Source organism: Dermacentor silvarum, chromosome 1 (genome assembly GCF_013339745.2).
Source record: "Dermacentor silvarum isolate Dsil-2018 chromosome 1, BIME_Dsil_1.4, whole genome shotgun sequence".
NCBI classification, from domain to species: domain Eukaryota; kingdom Metazoa; phylum Arthropoda; class Arachnida; order Ixodida; family Ixodidae; genus Dermacentor; species Dermacentor silvarum.
In genome coordinates, this window is record NC_051154.1 from 220,941,833 (window position 1) to 220,960,350 (window position 18,518).

General features: G+C 45.4%; 1 protein-coding gene across 2 annotated transcripts in view; it reads left to right on the forward strand.

Moving 5' to 3' along the window:
* Positions 1-17,473, forward strand: part of LOC119436781 (uncharacterized) — a 94,531-nt gene extending 77,058 nt beyond the window's left edge. For both annotated transcript variants that reach the window (XM_037703771.2, XM_037703770.2), the window contains exons 4-9: positions 690-785; positions 2,032-2,136; positions 2,989-3,051; positions 3,569-3,641; positions 12,087-12,177; positions 14,711-17,473. In XM_037703771.2, coding sequence (XP_037559699.1) covers positions 690-785; positions 2,032-2,136; positions 2,989-3,051; positions 3,569-3,641; positions 12,087-12,177; positions 14,711-15,128 — 846 coding nt within the window. In that variant the 3' untranslated portion in view covers positions 15,129-17,473. The remainder of the gene's footprint in view (positions 1-689; positions 786-2,031; positions 2,137-2,988; positions 3,052-3,568; positions 3,642-12,086; positions 12,178-14,710) is intronic.
* Positions 17,474-18,518: the final 1,045 nt, after the last annotated feature.

The window sequence follows — 18,518 nt, forward strand, 5'->3', positions numbered from 1 at the left end:
TGCAAGCTCTAAAAGCCCTATCATTTTATAATCGCACAAAACTTTTGCATGAATCAGTAAATGTACTTGTGCTCTCCGAAAGTGCGTATGTCTGTTTTGAATGTGTGACTAACACTTGTTAGAACTGAGCGTGTATTTTTTGTTTCAGTTTAGTTCATGCATATACCAAGTTTTGTGAATACAGCGTAATATACACCGCGAGGTCCCGATGTGGTACACTCAAGAGCGACTTCTTGTGAATAAAGTATAAAGATAAGACGTAAAAGAAAACAAGAAGAAGGAAGAGAAAACTAGAAATGAAACTAAGCTAAACGTTATAAAATTCGAACAAATAGAAAGAACATTATCAAGCTAAGCAAAAAGCTGATGTTAAGGAAGATGAAACAAGTGGGTAGATTATTAGTTTATCATTTTTACAATAATCTAGCACGTACAAGAAGATGATTTCTTTAAAAAAAAGTGCTACAAGGATACCATATACTCGCGAAGCATGGATTTGAAAGATGTCGAGGATGTGGTTTTTAAAGTGAAGTGGGTAATATGTTCTGAAGTCCCAATTTCAAAGACTGCAACGTACCTTTGAGCACCTATGATACTCCGTTTGAGCACCTATATGACTCCGTTGAGCACCTATATGACTCCGTTTCTGATCGCGACGTTGCTTTGCGCTTTGTCAATCTGCCTCACAGGGTAGCGTATCCTTGCGGACGGTGCTGCTTCTGTCCGTGTTTGCAGCCGTGGATATCGCTGCCAGCACTGGCTTCGTCCTGCTACGAATTATTATGGTAAGTATCTGCGAAATATTGTTAATATTTCTCCTTAGACTGTTTCTAAATGCTGCGCCTTGTTTGCGCACTTACCGGCCTTCATCTTTAAAGGTCTTTTCGCACTTCCTTGCTGCAGTTAGCACGATGGCGGGTTTTGGCACGAAATATGAGGGGCGTCCGCAAAGCAAGTTCCGACCAACTATTTAAATGAGTACATACAGAAATAAAGCAGTCTTTATATTATAAGATAATGTGATGCAAAGGCTGTCTTTTCAGATGTTAAGCATCCTTGCTTTTCAAATACAGCGCTACTAGCTTCGTTTCCCCGCTGTTATGCTAGTCTGCCGCCAGTCTGTTATGCTAAGAACGACACACACCTACATGGCCCATACCCAGTGACCCAAGTTGGCGTCAAAGAGATTCATTAGAGACCAGCAAGATAATCTGAAAGATAGCTGCGTCCGTGCCTTGTTCTTGTCCCGTTTTCGTGCTGTTTTCTTTTTCTTTTCTTTTTTCATGTTGATAAAATTAACACGAATAAATTCAAGAAATTTCTAAGTTGTATTACAGCCTCAGATATCTACGAAAATAAGCTGGACAAAGAAATAGGCTGGGACTAAGCAGCTAGCTCATCCGATTCGCCCTTATATGTGCCAGGTACAACGTTAGTACACGACACATTGTTTCAGTATACATCGTCTTGCGCGTGCTTTATTGACTCCCTTTTAATATAGGCACCCAGAATTTCCTCAGAAACACTAACGTCTCCTGCTGGAGCTCACAGTATCTCAATAAATTTTTTATCGTGAAATAAACTGCTTTTCCTCTTCTGAAAAACAAGTAAGGTCTCTAAGATTAACCGATAACTTGCTTGCTGGTGCAGAATGTGTGGCGTTCGTACCTGTTTAACATCTTGTATATGACAACTTTCCGTGTCCGAGCTCCTTGCTTAAATTATTGTAGCATCCTGTGATGTTGCGCGCACCTGTTCGTCGAAATTGTACACGTAAGAATTTCTTTATCCTGATGTAGAACAAGCGCAGTGGTGGCAAGATCAATAATCTATACCGCCCCCCCCCCCCCCCCTGCCCAACGTATGTGCCTCCAAATATTCTATGAAGCAAAGAAATAACGCCTTCAGCCGTTCAACTTCAGTATTTTCCATGACCACCAAACGCTCGTTGTGTTAAACAGGAGAGTAACACCGATGTGCTCACGTTACTTAAGAATGATCTGAATCTTCCTTTTCTCTTTCACTTCTCAGTACGTCATGCGAGACCGTCTCTACCCCATGACGATGCGAACGCCATATATCACCGAAGCGGACCAATTCGCTGCCTTCACCGCGCTGCGACTGGCGACACTAAAGGTGTGTGGTACCAGTTTTTCTTTCATCTTGCGACCCAATCCTACATTGTGGGGAAGAAAAAAAAATGGTAGAGGGAGACGGCGGTTAAGGCCTTGCGCTATTGAACCGATGAACGTCATGTGGGTAAAAATGATGACTGATGGTTTTTCTGGTGATTTTATGAAACGGCGCGGTGTGCATTGTGGCTACCTGTCGTTGGTCTGAGTGTAGCTCTTGTGGCCTCCTTGCGTCGCTTGTCACGTACTGCTGCTTGAGCACACTCCACTTCTGTTAACACTTCCAGGAGACGACACAAAAAGTCAACGGGGATGGCGTCATGCGGTCAGAGCGTTTTAGCGTGACCTATGGTGCAAATAAGGAGCCAGCAGCATGTTCACAAGTGATAGAAGAATGATCTTGGGGTGCAAATAAGGAACCACTAGCATGTTCATAGGTGATATAATGACCCGTGCTGCAAATAAGGAGCCAGTAACATGTTAACGAGTGGTAGAATTATCTGTAGGCCAAATAAGGAACCAGTAGCATGTTCACAAGGGATATAACAGTGTGTGGTGCAAATAAAGAGCCAGTAGCATGTCCACAAGTGATAGAGTGACCTATGGTGCAGTAATGAGCCAGTAGCATGTTCACGAGTGATAGAATGACCTATGGTGGAAATGAGGAGCCAGTACCATGTTTACGAGGGATAGAATGACCTATCGTGCAAATAACGAGCAAGTAGCGTGTTCACGAGAAATAGAATGACCTATGGTGCAAACAAGGAGCCAAAAGCGTGTTCACAAGTGATTGAATGGCCTTTGGTGCCAGCCTTACGTATTGCTTGCTTTTTTTTCCCTTTTTCATATTATTCAGTCAAGCTGCGGGACCACGGATGTTCTCGTGTCTATCGTTGTGGGCTTCCTGACCGGGCTACGGGTACGTAGGGGCAGCCAGCTCATCGAGGACAGCTTCTACTATAACAATCTGCATTTTAGGGCCTAATTAAAATTGATCTGTTGCACGTTTGCGTCACACTTTGACGATGTGTCGGGAAAGTGAAAACCATCCTTTCGGCATCTCTAGTTCTTTCACAGCTTTAATTAAGGAGTCGTTTACTGCCTGAACCCTGCTGCACCGAACTAAGACGTCAGTAGAACAGCAGTACACACTGTTTCGCAGCATTGCGGTGAGCGACGATATCATGCGATCAAACTGCGATGCAAAATTTATTGTCACTGAAACGCCCGCCGTACGAGTAAACAGAGTCCATTCACCCTCAATGTTAAACGCCTTTTCTTGTGATACAGTGATGACTAAATGACGTATAAAGGAATCAGTTTCGCGATTCAGAGATTAATAAATATTGTTCATGCGAACTCTTCTTTCTACAGGTCACTCCAATCTTTTCTCCACCTGATTTGCATCAAAGCACCGCATACCTATTTCTTCGCAGATATACAGCGTGGCTTGCGTCATCTCATTTTACAAGAAAGCCAAGAATGGTGGCTTGAGCGCCTTTCGTAAAGGTAAGAACAACAAACCAATTTAACCGAGATCGTTTCCTTCCTGGTTTCTGCGGAAATGTCGTGTATAATTTATGAGCTCTACAAACTGTAAAATTAGAAGAGTTCATTCTTGTAGATATAGTTTAAGCCGCTTATTGTGCGTGGGGACCAAACTGTACCGGCACTTAGTAAGAGTAACGTCGGGAAAATTTTTAGATGCTGTGGTAATCGCGAAATAACTTAAAAAAGTGATTTTCTCGCTTTATAAACCGCTTGGAAAGTTATGTTTACTAGTACGCAGACATTTAATCTTATACATCACCAAGGAAAAAATCAATTCCAACTATAATTCTCTACCAACCCGTGCATTAAACAAAAATAAAGTAAACAAAAAAACAGATCTTGCGCACCCAAAAACACACCAAATTTAACTCGAATGTCGAAAAGATGGAAAAAAAGGTCGCAGTTTCACCCGAAAGGCGAAGCATCGATTGCGGTAGCAAATTAGTAGACAGCTATACGAAATAAGGATAGTAGTTTTATCGGCCGTGTAAAGTTGTGAATATTCGCTTACTAACTAAATAAACAAGCATGGTGTAATGCGCGCACAGGTAAACATGAACGCATCTCGCTCGATGAGTGCGGGAGCTCGTCAAAACGCTTGAGTGAGAAAGCGCACAAGCGGCAGCGAGCAAATTGACCTACGCGCTGGCTTTCGCTTCAACGCGAGCGTCGAAAGCGCCGTGTACATGAAGCTACCGGCACTCGGCGAATGCACTTTGGCCCATGGCAAATCGCTTTGAGGATGAGGCCCCCGCGGGCGCACACTTCGGCCGCGTCGCAGATTGCTTTCGAGATAGCTCCGTGAGCAGCAACCGCGTAAGCAGAACGCGCCCCCCCCCCCCCCCCCCCTCCCCTTTTCCCGTCTCCATCGCCTCCTCCACATTCCTCGCGCGTGAAAGAAGACCGCGCGCTTCCGGCCGCCTTCCTCTGTCGCGTGGGCGATATTACGCTGCGGTTGCCGGCTCACCCTCGCACGCTTTCACTCGCACGCACAACGCAACGTCGTCGCGCGGCGATGATTTTATCGCCGTTGGACTTTATACGTAACCTCACTACGACGGCGACGGCAAAAATGCCCGCAGACATTTTTTTTTATTCGTCACCAAGGAAACAAATCAATTCCAACTATAACTCTCTATCAACCTGTGCATTAGACAAAAATAAATAAATAAAATAAAAATCTTGTGCTCCCAAAAACTCAAAAAATTTAACTCCAACGACAAAAAGAGGAAAAAAAAAAAGCTAGGACGTTAACCACGAATATATACAAGTGTTGGTGTATTGACAAGGCGTCAGGCATGGAGTGGCGCCTGACACCGGCAACATAAAAAATATCGCCGAGAGTTAGTGGAGCTACACTAGTCAAGATGCAACCAAATTAGGCAGGCCCACTAAGCTTCCACAAAGTTGCTCCCTCACCAGAACAGAAATTGGCCTCCCTGGTGCAGTATTCGGCCGCTACCTTTAAAATGATTCCTCCAATTTACCCATGGCCCTCAGTCCCCAGCGGCAGCGGAGCACCTGACCAAGGCGGTGGTCAGACCTGCGACGCGGCAGAGGGTGCTAAGAATCTCTGGTTCCGGACAGGCCGCCACTGGAAACTGAACCTGGCAACGTTCAACATGCGCACCCTATCGAGTGAGGCTATAGCTTAGCAGGGCTATTTGAAGAATTATCAGGTATTGCCAGGGATATTATTGGCCTTAGTGAAATTAGAAGAACTGGTGAGGCTTATACAGTGCTGACTAACGGCCATGTCCTCTGCTATACGAGTAGAGGTCTTCCTGATAAGAGAGAATTCAGAGTAGGATTTCTAGTCCATAAGGACATAGCGGGCAACATTGATGAGTTCTACAGCATTAATGAGAGGGTAGCAGTCGTCGTAATAAAGCTGAATAGGAGGTATAGAATGAAGGTACTACAAGTCTAAGCCAAACCTCCAGTCACGATGATGAAGAAATAGAACAGTTTTATGAAGATGTTGAATTAGCAATTAGAAAGGTGCAAACTCATTATACTGTAGTCATGGGCGTCTTCACTGCAAAAGTTGGGAAAAAGCACGCTGGTGAGCAGGCAATTGGCAACTACGGCATCGGCTCTAGGAACACTAGAGGAGAGATGCTGGTAGAATTCGAGGAAAGGAATAGTATCCGAATAATGAATACCTTCTTCAGGAAGCGCAGCATTAGGAAGTGGACCTGGCAAAGCCCTAATGGAGAAACAAGGATTGAAAAAGATTTCCTACTCTCTGCCAATCCCAGCATATTGCAGGATGTAGAAGTGGTAGGTAGGGTAAAGTGCAGTGACCATAGGTTAGTGAAGTCTAGGATGTTTCTCAATTTGAAGAGAGAAAGAGTAAAATTAGTCAAAAAGAAACAGGTGACCACCCGATGCTTGCGTCGGCGGTTAAGTAAATATGGCGTCGGGAGAATGGAATGAAATCTGAATTGAATAGTTTTGCGTTATATAGCCCCAGATTCGGCGTATGGGTTCGCAAAATTTGGGACGAAATGCATCGATCGGTGTTCCGGTAATTTTTGAGCTTCAATTCATAAAAACAAGAAAAGCCGTTTTGTTAAAACTTGTGCTCAAAACTTCTGCTAGTTTCGAAACTCATTCCAAGTGGATGAGCCTTGTGAAATCACTGGCTTATATTCGTTTATTGGAATGTTTGCACTAAAGGTTTGCGATAAAGGAAAAAGTCGCAGTTTTGCCTGAAAGGCGAAGCATCGATTCCGATAGCAAATTAGTGGACAACTATACAAAGTTTAGTATTTCTCTCAATTTGAAGAGAGAAAGAATAACATAAGTCAAGAAGAAACAGGACAACCTAGACGCAGTAAGAGTAAGAGATCAATTAGGCTCGTGCTCGCAAACAAATATGCAGCTTTAGAACAGGAAGATGATGAAACCGTAACTAGGCTGATCTCACAAACAGCAATTGAAGTGGGAGGTAAGGCACCAAGTTAACCAGTAGGTAAGCTCTCCCAAGTAACAAAGGGCCTAATAAAGAAACGGCAAAACATGCAAGTGTCAAACTCGAAAGACCCGATCAAATTCACTGAACTGTCGAAACTGATCAACAAGAAGAAAGTAAGGGATATCCGCAATTATAACATGCGAAAGATTGAGGAAGTAGTAAAATATGGACGCAGCATGAAATCAGTGAGAACAAAACTTGGGAAAGAACAACGCAAAATGTATTCTGCCCTGTCAGATAAGCAAGGCAATATCATCAGCAATTTCGATGGCATAGTAAGAGCAGCGGAAGAATTCTATACTGACCTGTACACTGTCAGAACAGCCAAGCTACTTTCATTCGAAGTAGTGATGAGCAGGATACAGAGGCTCCTTCTATAACTAGCGATGAAGTTAAAAGGGCCTTGCAAGACATGGCCAGGGGAAAATCTGCTGGGGAAGATGGAATAACAGTCGATTTATTCAAAGATGGAGGAGATATCATGCTTGAAAAGCTTGCGGTCCTTTATACGCAACGCCTCAGGACATCAAGTGTATCAGAAAGCTGGAAGAACACCAACATTATACTCATCTATAAGAAGGGAGACGTTAAATAATTGAAGAATTATAGACCCATTAGCTTCTTTTCAGTATTGTGTAAAATATTCTCCAAGCTAACTTCTAATAGAATCAGGGCAACACTAGACTTCCGCCAACCAAGAGAACAGGCTGGCTTCAGGAAGGGATATTCTACGATGGATCATATCCATGTCATCAATCAGGTAATAGAAAAATGTGCGGAGTATAATCAACCTCTCTATATGACTTTCATAAATTATGAAAAAGCATTTGATTCAGTAGAGATACCAGCAGTCATAGAGGCATTGCGTAATCAAGGAGTACAGGAGGCATACGTGAATATCTTGGCAAATATCTACAAGGATTGCAGAGCAACCTTGGTTCCCCACAAGAAAAGTAGAAAGATACCTATCAAGAAAGGGGTGAGGTCAGGAGACAGAATCTCTCCAATGCTATTCACTGCATGCTTAGAAGAAGTATTCAAGCTCTTAGACTAGGAAGGTTTAGGAGTGAGGATCAAAGGCGAATACCTCAGAAACCTTCGGTTTGCAGATGACATTCTCCTATTCGGCAACAATGGCGACGATTTACAGCTAATGATTGAGGACCTTAACCGAGAAAGTGTAAGAGTGGGGTTGAAGATTATCATGCACAAGACAAAGACAATTTTAAATAGCCTGGCAAGGGAACAAGAATTCAGGATCGCCAGTCAGCCTCTATAGTCTGTAAAGGAGTACGTTTATGTAGGTCCATTACTCACAGGGGACCCTGATCATGAGAAAGAAATTTACAGAAGAATAAAATTGGGTTAGAGTGCATACGGAAAGCGTTGCCAAATGCTGACTGGGAGCTTACCACTGTCGTTGCAAAGAAAAGTGTACAATCATTGCATTCTACCGGTGGTAACATATGGGGCAATCCCGCGCCCTCGGGTTTAGCAGCTCAACGACAAAGCCACTATGCCACCATGGTGGGTAGTGCAAGTGCTATACCAAGTCGGAATGAAACGCGCACGGCAATATATATATATATATATATATATATATATATATCGTTGAAAAGAAAAGTACAATCATTGCATTCTACCGATGCTACCATATGGGACAGAAACTTGGAGGTTAGCAAAGAAGCTCGACAACAAGTTAAGGACTACACGACGAGCGATGGAACGAAAAATGTTAGGCCTAACACTAAGAGACAGGAAGAAAGCGGTGTGGATCAGAGAACAAACGGGGATAGCCGATATTATAATTGACATTAAGCGGAAAAAATGGAGCTGGGCAGGCCATGTAATGCGTAGGATAGATAACCGGTGGACCATTAGGGTTACAGAATGGATACCAAGAGAAGGGAAGCGCAGTCGAGGATGGCAGAAAACTAGGTGGGCTGATGAAGTTAGGAAATTTGAAGGCGCAAGTTGGAATCAGCTAGCGCAAGACAGGGGTAATTGGAGATCACAGGGAGAGGCCTTCGTCTTGCAGTAGACATAAATAGAGGCTGATGATAAAAAAAGAAGGCATGTATGAAATGCTTAGTTGCTTTATCTCCTTCACATGGCGTCACAATCCCAACACACACAGCGCTAAGTGCAGCCACGCGGTGGAGAAAGTTTTTCTGTACATGCTTCCATGGAAGCATATTATGGTATCATGTACTGCAGGGAAACATAGGTCAGCTTGCTGGAACGAATTTTATAATCTGTAAGCATAAGTGAGGGGATACTGATATTATCTCGGAAGCTGCTGGAACAGCGTGCAGGGAACAGCTTGCAGGGAACAGCTTCCTGCATACGTTAGAATGCCATGAGCTTAATTGGCAGCGGAGACAAACTGTCGTGCCGTCTATTCACGTTTTTTGTTACTTGCAGGCGCGCCTCAATAGAGAAACGGTAGCGGTGGCATAGGCTGGATTTCTGAATTGCACGCCTGACTCGCGATGCGTTTTTAACCTGCATTTTTGGTATTGGCGAAGCATCTAATTCCATAGATGGTGCGGGGAACAGAAATAACTGTCGTCATCATCTTAAACTTCGGTATGACTGCCACTGCTGATGCTCGGCAAGCAGCTCATTGCAAAGCGTATGACTGCTTCACCACCCTTGGCCGACACCCTGTATACACTGATCCCTTTAGTCACTAAGCATTTAAGACGCCCGTGCCTGCATGGCAACTGTGCAACAGTAACAAATTGTGCTTTAGACGTGTAGCCATTTAAGTTCAGACCGCAGTTGTTCAGACGCCGTGATTGCATAGTAGGAAAATTAGGCAAAATATAATCACACCTGGCAGGATGTGGTTGTCTGGATGAAAATCATGCGAGCATGCGGCCATTACCCATGGGAACACACCCACTTTCTTCACTAAAACTTCCACCGTTTCGTCTTGTTGCCATTCGCGAAATGGTGGATTTACACTTCTTACACTTCAAGGCGCTTCCACATTATTGAGGGAACAATGAAGAACAAAATACTCCTGGCAATATTTATTTTATTCCACGCCACTCGGCCAACAATAACGAACGCTAATGCGATCCACTCTCGCCCCCGCGATATGCAGCGAACGCCCTGGTTTCGGATCCACCGATCCACCGATGGTGTGCGCGCGCTAGGAGGGGGGGGGGGGGGGGGGGCAGGTTAGCGCGATTCGCCTCTTCTACTCCGGCCGCGGCTGTGCATGGCACCGCTGAGCGCGGCCGCGCGTGCCCGATCTTGGAGGTAATCTGTGGTGGGTGCAAATGAAGGCAATGCGATATAGCTGATGGAAGGCTGTTTCATGGAGCCAGTGGGGCGCAAAAAATCGTTCTGCCGCGCACGTCGCACAGCAATTTTCGCTGACAGCTTTCACATGCGTCTGCGACAGCGCGATTTCCGTCGCAGCGACGCTAAAGATCTCCCGCTGCTCACGACGCATTCAAGCCTGCATCGCTAAATAAAAACAACTTGGAAACTAGCCAAATGTTAAAAATTTTCTATTATTATTTGAAAGTAGAATGGCGTACACCATTTTTTTAACGTTTAAAAGCGTTGAGACCTTACGATCGCTTAGTCTGCAGCCGCTGCGAGTGAAACGCTGCACAACACCGCAAGTATGACCATGCTGCTAGTGCGGCATAGGTGGGGTGGTTTCGTTTAGTGCACTCTAGTTTCATTGTTGCGGTAGTATATCGACGCAACGACTCTTCTCCTGGAAGAGTATTTTCTTTTGCAGAAGAAGAAGCGACCTTTGAGTGTGCAAGCAGCTGGCACAGTTTGTAGCGATGAAGAGGTTCACGACGGTGACGATCAAGTGGGGACGTGCTGCATGTTGAAGGCGGCGTCTGCTCCCCCCCTGGATTGGGTGCAGCGTCTCCTTTTAAAAGAATTGTGTGAGCTGGAGAAAACAAAAATTGTTCATGAAGCTCCTAAAGCACAGGCGCTGGTGGGTATGACCTGTTAAAACATCATTAAAACTGGCGCGCGGCATTGCACCACTGAGCTTCCAACACGTGGTAAAACAGGAAAGCGCATATTTCGATGGCGCTTGCTGATAGGTCACACGTTGCCCCGCCCACATCACGCCGATTGCTGCGACCACGGCCGAGTTGCCAGTCGAGCCCGGCCGTGCTGCGACTCAGTGACGGCGCGACCATGTTGGAATCCAGTCGCGGAGAGCCCGCAACGTCACGGCGGTCGCTCAGCGATGGAATTCATTGTGTCGCTGAGTGAAAATTGCGCATGTAAAACAGCCTTAAAGTGTGTTCATGTTTGCCTGTGCGTGTGGCACCATGCTGGTTAATTTAGTTCGTAAGTGAATGTTTACAGCATTTTATACGGCCGATAAAATTACTAACGTTACTTCGTGTAGCCGTCTAATAATTTGCTATCGCACTCAATGCTTTGCCTTTTGGGAGAAACTGCGACTTTTTTTCGAGTCTGATTGTTCGGCTATGTAGCTTGCTCGATAAAACTGGCTCAGCAGTATGTTGTTGGTATGATGTGATGTTGCGAGCAAATGAGCTAGCTGTGGAGGACCTTAGCGTGGTCACGCACGCCAGGTCAAGGGACTGAACTGAGTATGGCTGACTTTTTTTTCTTACATTTTTGTGCGCAAACAAACAGGGACGAATTTAAGAAAATGAATCTGTTCCAACTAGGCCGACTCGCAGTTATGCTTGAGTATGGTTGGAATAGAAAATAAGTGATAAGAACGTAATAAAAATTTAAATTTAAGCATGGTATGAGACGTGAAGCCATAATTTAAATGAGTGTAGGAATGGGGAACAGACACGGGCCCACAGCACATCCCTGCCAGGTTTGGGGCCATGTATTCGTTTTTTCGAAGATTGGGGAGAGGGAGGGGGTTACTGTGGGAGGGATTGAGGTGATGTTTGGTTGCAAGGTGCCCTACCGATTTCATTTTGTTCCTTCCGTTTCGCAGAAAGCTTTTCATTGGCGCTTCTGTGGGCGTTTATTACGCACGTCTTCTTCATCTGTATATTATCATCATCATCCTACGTTGCGCGATCCTCATCTTCAGTTATGTGTGATCATCATCATCGGGTGTGTGCTTTTGCTGGTTCGCTGCCGAGTACTCGGGCCGAATAAACGTCGTGCCAACAGAGACACCATAAGTGGTGGAGTTGCTCTTCGATCCTCAGTCCTCTGCCCGCTCAGTCTACCAACAATTTTTATTATTTGCTTTTACTATGCAGATATATATTTTTACCCGGTAGCAGCCTGAAATGTCTGTTGATATATGTTTAGTCAAAACAGGAAAATAAGCGCTAAGCAATAAATGGGCCATTGATGAAACCTAAAAGAAAAGAACACCTTAAAGTTTAAAACATTTTCATTTTCCGCCTATTGACATCACACTTGCATTTCCGCAGAGCTGTCCAACAACGCGGACTACTTTTCTGAGAGGCTGGAGCGGCTGAAGGACGTCGAAGACTACGTACCTAAGCCTATGATAGCACCTATGTAAGTATTGCTTTGTTTTTGTTAATTGCATTAGCCTGGATGGTGTCCTCCGACGGTACACTATAGCGCGCGATCTCCTACATTAGAGAGTTTCAGAGTTGGGGTCCCATTTTCCTTGGGGCCCCGAGAAGATAGCGGGCCTCAGCTGAGCATAGACAGAATGCAAGACAGCCTTGGGTAATTGCGTTGGCATCAACCCGAAGACCCCAACCAAACTCGAGAAATAGCGTGGGTTCCCAAGCTGCATTGGGTGGCTCGCGCGGGCGACGATCAGTCGCGTGATAACCAAGAGAGACATACGAGCGGCAGCCGTCCAAACCTCGTTTGGTTCAGTCATGTTGGTTGCAAAGCAAACTTGCCGTGTTCCGGGTGATTTTCGGCATCTTTAGAGGCAGGAGACTCAGGGCAACGCAAGAAGACGCTAGCTGCGCTCGGGTCAGCGTCCTTTGACTCCCCCCCCCCCCCCCCCCGCCTTTGGCTTAAAAACGGCAGAAACAAGCCGTACAAATATGATAAGCCTTTTTTTTTAAGTTAGATATGCATTCCTTTAGGTTTCACTTGCAATACGACTCTTCTTGTTTTTTTTTTTTTTTTTTTTTTTTTTTGCTTTCAAGCGCCTTCTATTTTCACCACAGCGGCGTCCCGAGCGCGAAACCCAACGCTTCTGTTGTACCAATTCTAAAACTCTGATGCTCCTCCGAATCCAAGAGCAACCATCGCGGCTGGGGGCCCCAATTCTAAAACTGTCTAGTAATGCAAGCAGAGGAGCCAGAACAGCAGAGACAGGGAGAACTAAAGCGCTTTTCGCAAGAGCTGCGACTGAAAGGACTTGCGTTCAGGTCTCCCTACACAAGGTACCCGCTGGCATGCATGCTTTTGCCCTTAAATTGCGCCTTAGTGATGCCTCTCTGTTTGCTGGGCCGCGGTATTGCGACACCATCTAGCATGCACCCGGCACACGATGGTAGTTGTCTTTGAGATATCGGTTCAGCAAAGATTCGCTTGTTTTCTCGACTTTTATTTCATGGTTAGACATATGACACGCAACAGGCTTGCAACAAAATCACGCAGAACAGTATACAAAAACAAATTATGACACGTCATTGCAAATAAAACACAATCTCAGCGCACATCTCTGCGGCGCTGACAGACAAATATGACACATCTCTGCGGCGCACATCTCTGCGGTGCTGACAGACTTGTATGACATATGAACCAGTGGAAATATTAAATATAACTTGCCTTCTCAAGTAAAATAAATGAGTAGTTTATATGTGCAAGTGCTATTTCTCACGCAATGAATACCGTTATGATTCAAGCACATTTTGATTCGAGCTGGAACCTCTAGTTGTTCAGTTGGTTACCAATGTTCTCGCTATATTCAACGTCTTTCTATAAATATCTGTGAGGAGTACAGCAGAATATAGCGGGATTTATTTCTGCGAGTTTATTAGGAGTAATTTTTGTTTAAACTGTCTCTCGCCGTTAGGCTCCCCGATGTTTCTCGGGAAGATCGGGAAGAGCTATCGTTAAAATTTTGGAGGTGGAGCCTCTGGAGCTTCTCGAGCTATTAATCAAAGAGCTGCCCCAGAGCACATTCGGTCGAGAAGGCTCAGAAAGCTACCCTGAAGATGCTACACAAATTACACGTCCTGAAGGTACAAGTTCAAGTTTTCTATGTCTCCCTTTGTTAAGTTGCAGTGTGACGCAATGTGATATTTGGCTGAACGATGGCAGCCTGGCACTGATCTAATGGTATCTGCTTAACGTTTCCTCAATACGCTGCATTTGCTTCAGTACAGCGCAGTGCAGGCTGTCTGGTTCCCTCAGTACTTCCCTGACGATCACGCTCACGTCGGCTGTCAGCCGGAAACTTGTCTGCATCGAAATCCTCATTTCGAAGCTACTAGAACCATTTGTGTACAGTCCTCTCGGTAGCGGTGTTTCAATTGACGTGCCGGCCCCATGAACAGCACATAGGTATATCTCGAGCTGTCGCAGGTGGTCCTTGTTAACCAGTTGAAACTCCACCTTGCAGCGCATACTAAAGAAACATTCGCAATATTATGCAGCTTAGGTGACGACAGTTACTTCCTTTGTCTTTGAACACACAGCTTTCAGGAGACGCAATATGGGACATTTGACAATACTACAGTTTTCTCCAACATGGATGAGGAGGAGGAAAAGAAGGAAGGAAAGGCAGGGAGGTGAAACAGACGCACGTCCGGTCTGCTACGAACTGGAAGACCCCAGGCAGCTAACGTTGACGACATGTAAATATTCGAACGTTTCAGGGGAACTCGCACGCCGTTACTGTAGACCTTTTTAAATGTACATCTCTGGACGAGTTGATATTCACCTAAACCTTTCATTCACAAGACCCCTGAGTAGGGTAGCAAACCGGACGAGTGTCTGGTTGACATTTCTGTCTTTCATTCACATTCACTTTGTCGTTCATTCAACACGAGACGCAAGAAGCGTCGCTCATTTGTTATATTGTAACGGACCACGTGGTCATTTCTTCTTACCGCAGGCAAAATGGGCGCCACAAGTCCTCGTTCTACGTGAGCAGCCGTCCCGCAGGCGCAGGCGGCTCGGAGCGGGGCGGCATCCTCGGCGCCGGAGTCGGCGGCGCGCGCCTGACATGTGTCACGCCCACCGCTTCTACGGTATGCGGCGGCGAGGAAAACCCTGAGGTGAAGATCCAGGCGGCGGACATGCCGCAGGAGATGCAGCGCGCCGCTGTCGAGTCGGCCACGCAGGCCGTCAAGCTGTACTCGACCGAGAAGCACGTTGCCGAGAGTATCAAGCAGGACTTCGACCAGATGTTCCAGCCGACGTGGCACTGCGTGGTGGGGCGCAACTGGGGAAGCTGCGTCACCCACTCCAAGCAGTGTTATGTGCGAATGGCCTACCGGGACATGACTATCCTGCTCTATCGCTCTATCTAAGCGTCCGTGAATCCGGCATGGAACTGACGGGTTACACAGATGCTTGCAATGATTTTCTTGGACAAACTCTCCGGCTAGCTAGTTAGAGCTGGGGTCTTGGGGGCCCGTGTTGGGACCATTGAATCCAATGGGAAAAGGGGTATATTCCGCGTTCCTACGCGGGCCCCATAGCCTGCCGTTCATTTTTGGCATGTGAGCACAAGAAAGTCTCGGCGCATAGCCAGTCGCCTAAATGATCACCGGTGCTCCTTGTTCTCACTACTGCCGTGAAGTACCTGTCCCGTGAAGTCCCATGCAGTTAGACACTGCCCTTATAACCTAAAGCTACGTCAGCTTGTATGTCGGCCACCCAGGACAAATTGGTTCAGAATTGGCCAAAGCTTTCTGGTGGGCAAATGCTATGAATAAGGCCCCCGTTCACCAGCGCCATCGTTGTCTCCATAAACAAAGCGGTGCAGAGAGCGCCAACAGCGACGCAGATTAGTGGGCGCAGCACCGCCCTGAAGCCCTGTCTAAGCATTCTATAAATCTTAGAGAGGCAACAACGTTTGTGTGCTCGAGAATTTTGTATGATATGACGAGTCCATTGGACCTTGCGCGCCTGCCGGAACCACTGGTCTGGTAGAAGATATGTTAATGTTCCCGAAAACTATTTACTTTGCACTATGTGTAAAAATGATATTTCACTTCAGTGACATTTGTGCACGGATATGACTTTTCTGGTTTCCAGGCCCTTTAGTGCCGGACGCCTCTGAGTGGCATTCAGTGAATCTCAGTTTTTAGGGCTGAGCGTGTACGCTTTTAATGCCTAGTGGACAGATTAGAGTCACGCGTTCATACAGTTTTGTGTATTTGTAGCGTGGTGAAAACCATACGGATGTTGTTTCTTTCTCTGTGTGCATGAAGTGCTTCTTTACCAGCAAATGTACTGCGGTGTGGTTTGTGGAAGACTCCCTGCACGCATGATGTCTGATGAGCACACAACACAGAATGTAATTTCTAAAATCTCCTGACTATAAAATGGCTTTTGTAGAAGCAGTTGTTTGTGATTGCAGTGAATGCTTTCGCAGGGCCGTGTGATTTTACTTGCTGAGTGCCTGCTCATTGGGAAATAATGCGATACGACATGGCATGACATAACATGTAGTTAGAGGCAAGTTCATGCATTATATCCAACACTAGTGTATGTTGAGCTCATGGAAACGATACAACACTATTTATGTACTCTTCAACTGAAAGGCCACCACCACGATCGCAACAAATGACACAACCACTTCAGATGCCTGGTGTGCATGCAAGCTCTACAATCAATGCGAAAAAGTCAAGAGAACGTGCAGGCTATGTGTATATACAACTTTGGAATGTCACTCAGGTTCAACTGAACTGTATCGCAGTAAGCGTTCCCTCCCCAATAATTCCTAAATGTTAAAGAAACGATGGACATAAGATTGTGTTTGCACCTTCGTAACAATAGAAAGCGCATGTCTGGAAATAATCGCACAGAAGAACTAGAACAATATTACCTTGGTTCTCGTAGGTTATATGCGTACACACACGTGTTCTATCGTCCACACTCTTATCATGATTGCTTGCGGTCCCACACTGTTGTGTACACAGCCACCATATTGCACATGACAATCTTATTTGGTGCAATGGCCACGGGGTGAGTGTTGTGTCTGTGTGTATGACTGTGTTAAACTGACTGTTTAGGACTGTTATGTGATGATGATGATGATGATGATGATGATGTGGAGTTTAGTGGCGAAAGGGCCAGAGATGGCCAAAGAGCGCCAGGGACTTTTTTTATAAATGTGTGAGTACTTCTTATTTAGCCAGAAATTGTTTGGAGCAATATACTTTGGAACGTGGACATGTTGAGTGTGTTCTGTCATAGTCGAGAATATTTAATTATTCATATTAAGTAACTGAAGACCGGACATGTGTCCGGCACAGGTATACATGAGCATAGCTAAAAAAAAGAGAGAAATAGGTTGTAAGTCCCATACAGCAGAAGAAGCCTTGACTTTTGTGTTGGTGACTCACGAATACATATTCACTTTAGAAGTCTTAATTTTTGATGTAATAACTTATTTATTGCTTCGAATGCTTGAGTTCCTGGAACTTCGAAATGTTCTTTTGAGTTGAAGTGTAATACAGCGTGCACAAAAATACAGCGTGCACAAAATTTGTCATAGACTTGGTCCCGTTTGTTTAACCACGTTTTATAACACTCATGTCATTACAGGGGCGTACTAATAAAGCATTCCTTCCAAGCGTCACGAAGATGAGAATGATTTCGTAGCGTGGGGTAAAGAATAAAGCAGCTTGGATTTTCGTTAACCATATTGCGAGTTTTTTACTGTGTCCGCAGCTGTATGTGACAGTGCTGCTGGTATGGTAATTCGTTGGGAACAGGTTTCACAACGCGAGGCGTGAACGCGCCATTCGACGTACGAGCTTCCACAGCCCTGTTTAGAAGCAGCATATCTCCACTTATTCACTGCAAATGCAACTTCTTTACTTAAATATTTGCCTCCGGTTTAAGGTGAGAAATGAAATGTCCATGCTCATGCTATCTCTTGGTAGCAGGTGGACAAAAAGTATGTGCTCATTGGAATACGTGAGGTTGAAAATTCCGCGGTGTGTTGTCCTGTTGTGGATGGTACGCATGTCTCCAAAAAAAAAAAAAAGCGGGTTGCTGTGTGCGTGAGTGCGTCAGTGTTTACACACAAAAAAATTGCGTGCATCGCCAGCTCTATTTATTTTATACTGACCTTTGCTATGTACATGCGTGAGTCTGTGCGCTGTTTGTAATTTTCTGCTAATAAACTTCCTTTTCACGCCATGAGTTGGCTGCGGTTTATTTTCGTTAGCGTGAATCATCTTTTTTGAACGGCTTGCTTCTTGAGAGCGAACGTAGCCTTTGGTGGTAGAATTACAAGCTCGGTATAGAAAAGACAAGCAAATATGTCTTCCCCTATGGTCTCTCGAACAATTTATTGGCCCGCATTTCAAGCCGTGGTGAACGTGGAATGCCATGGCGGCCTTGCACGTAGCATAGAGCTTGTGGTTGCGGACGTGATGCATCCGGCAACACGCTCCTTCTCATGGTCACCTGCTCGCACAGACTTTGACATTGAATCAGAAAGGCTTCGTGCAGTACGTCGGCGTGCCGAGAAGAGATACAGACGCACAAAGTCGATTCTAGACCTTAGGGAGGCCAGGCGCACGCAGAAGAAAATACGTCGTCGCATGGACAAATTAGACAACGAACGATGGCATTCATTCTTTAACTCGTTTGACCCCCGCAAAGCACTCTCTCGCGTATGGCGAACTCTCCAGGGCCTTCGCTCTTCTCTTCAGCAACGCCACCCCTTTAAGGCACTGGCT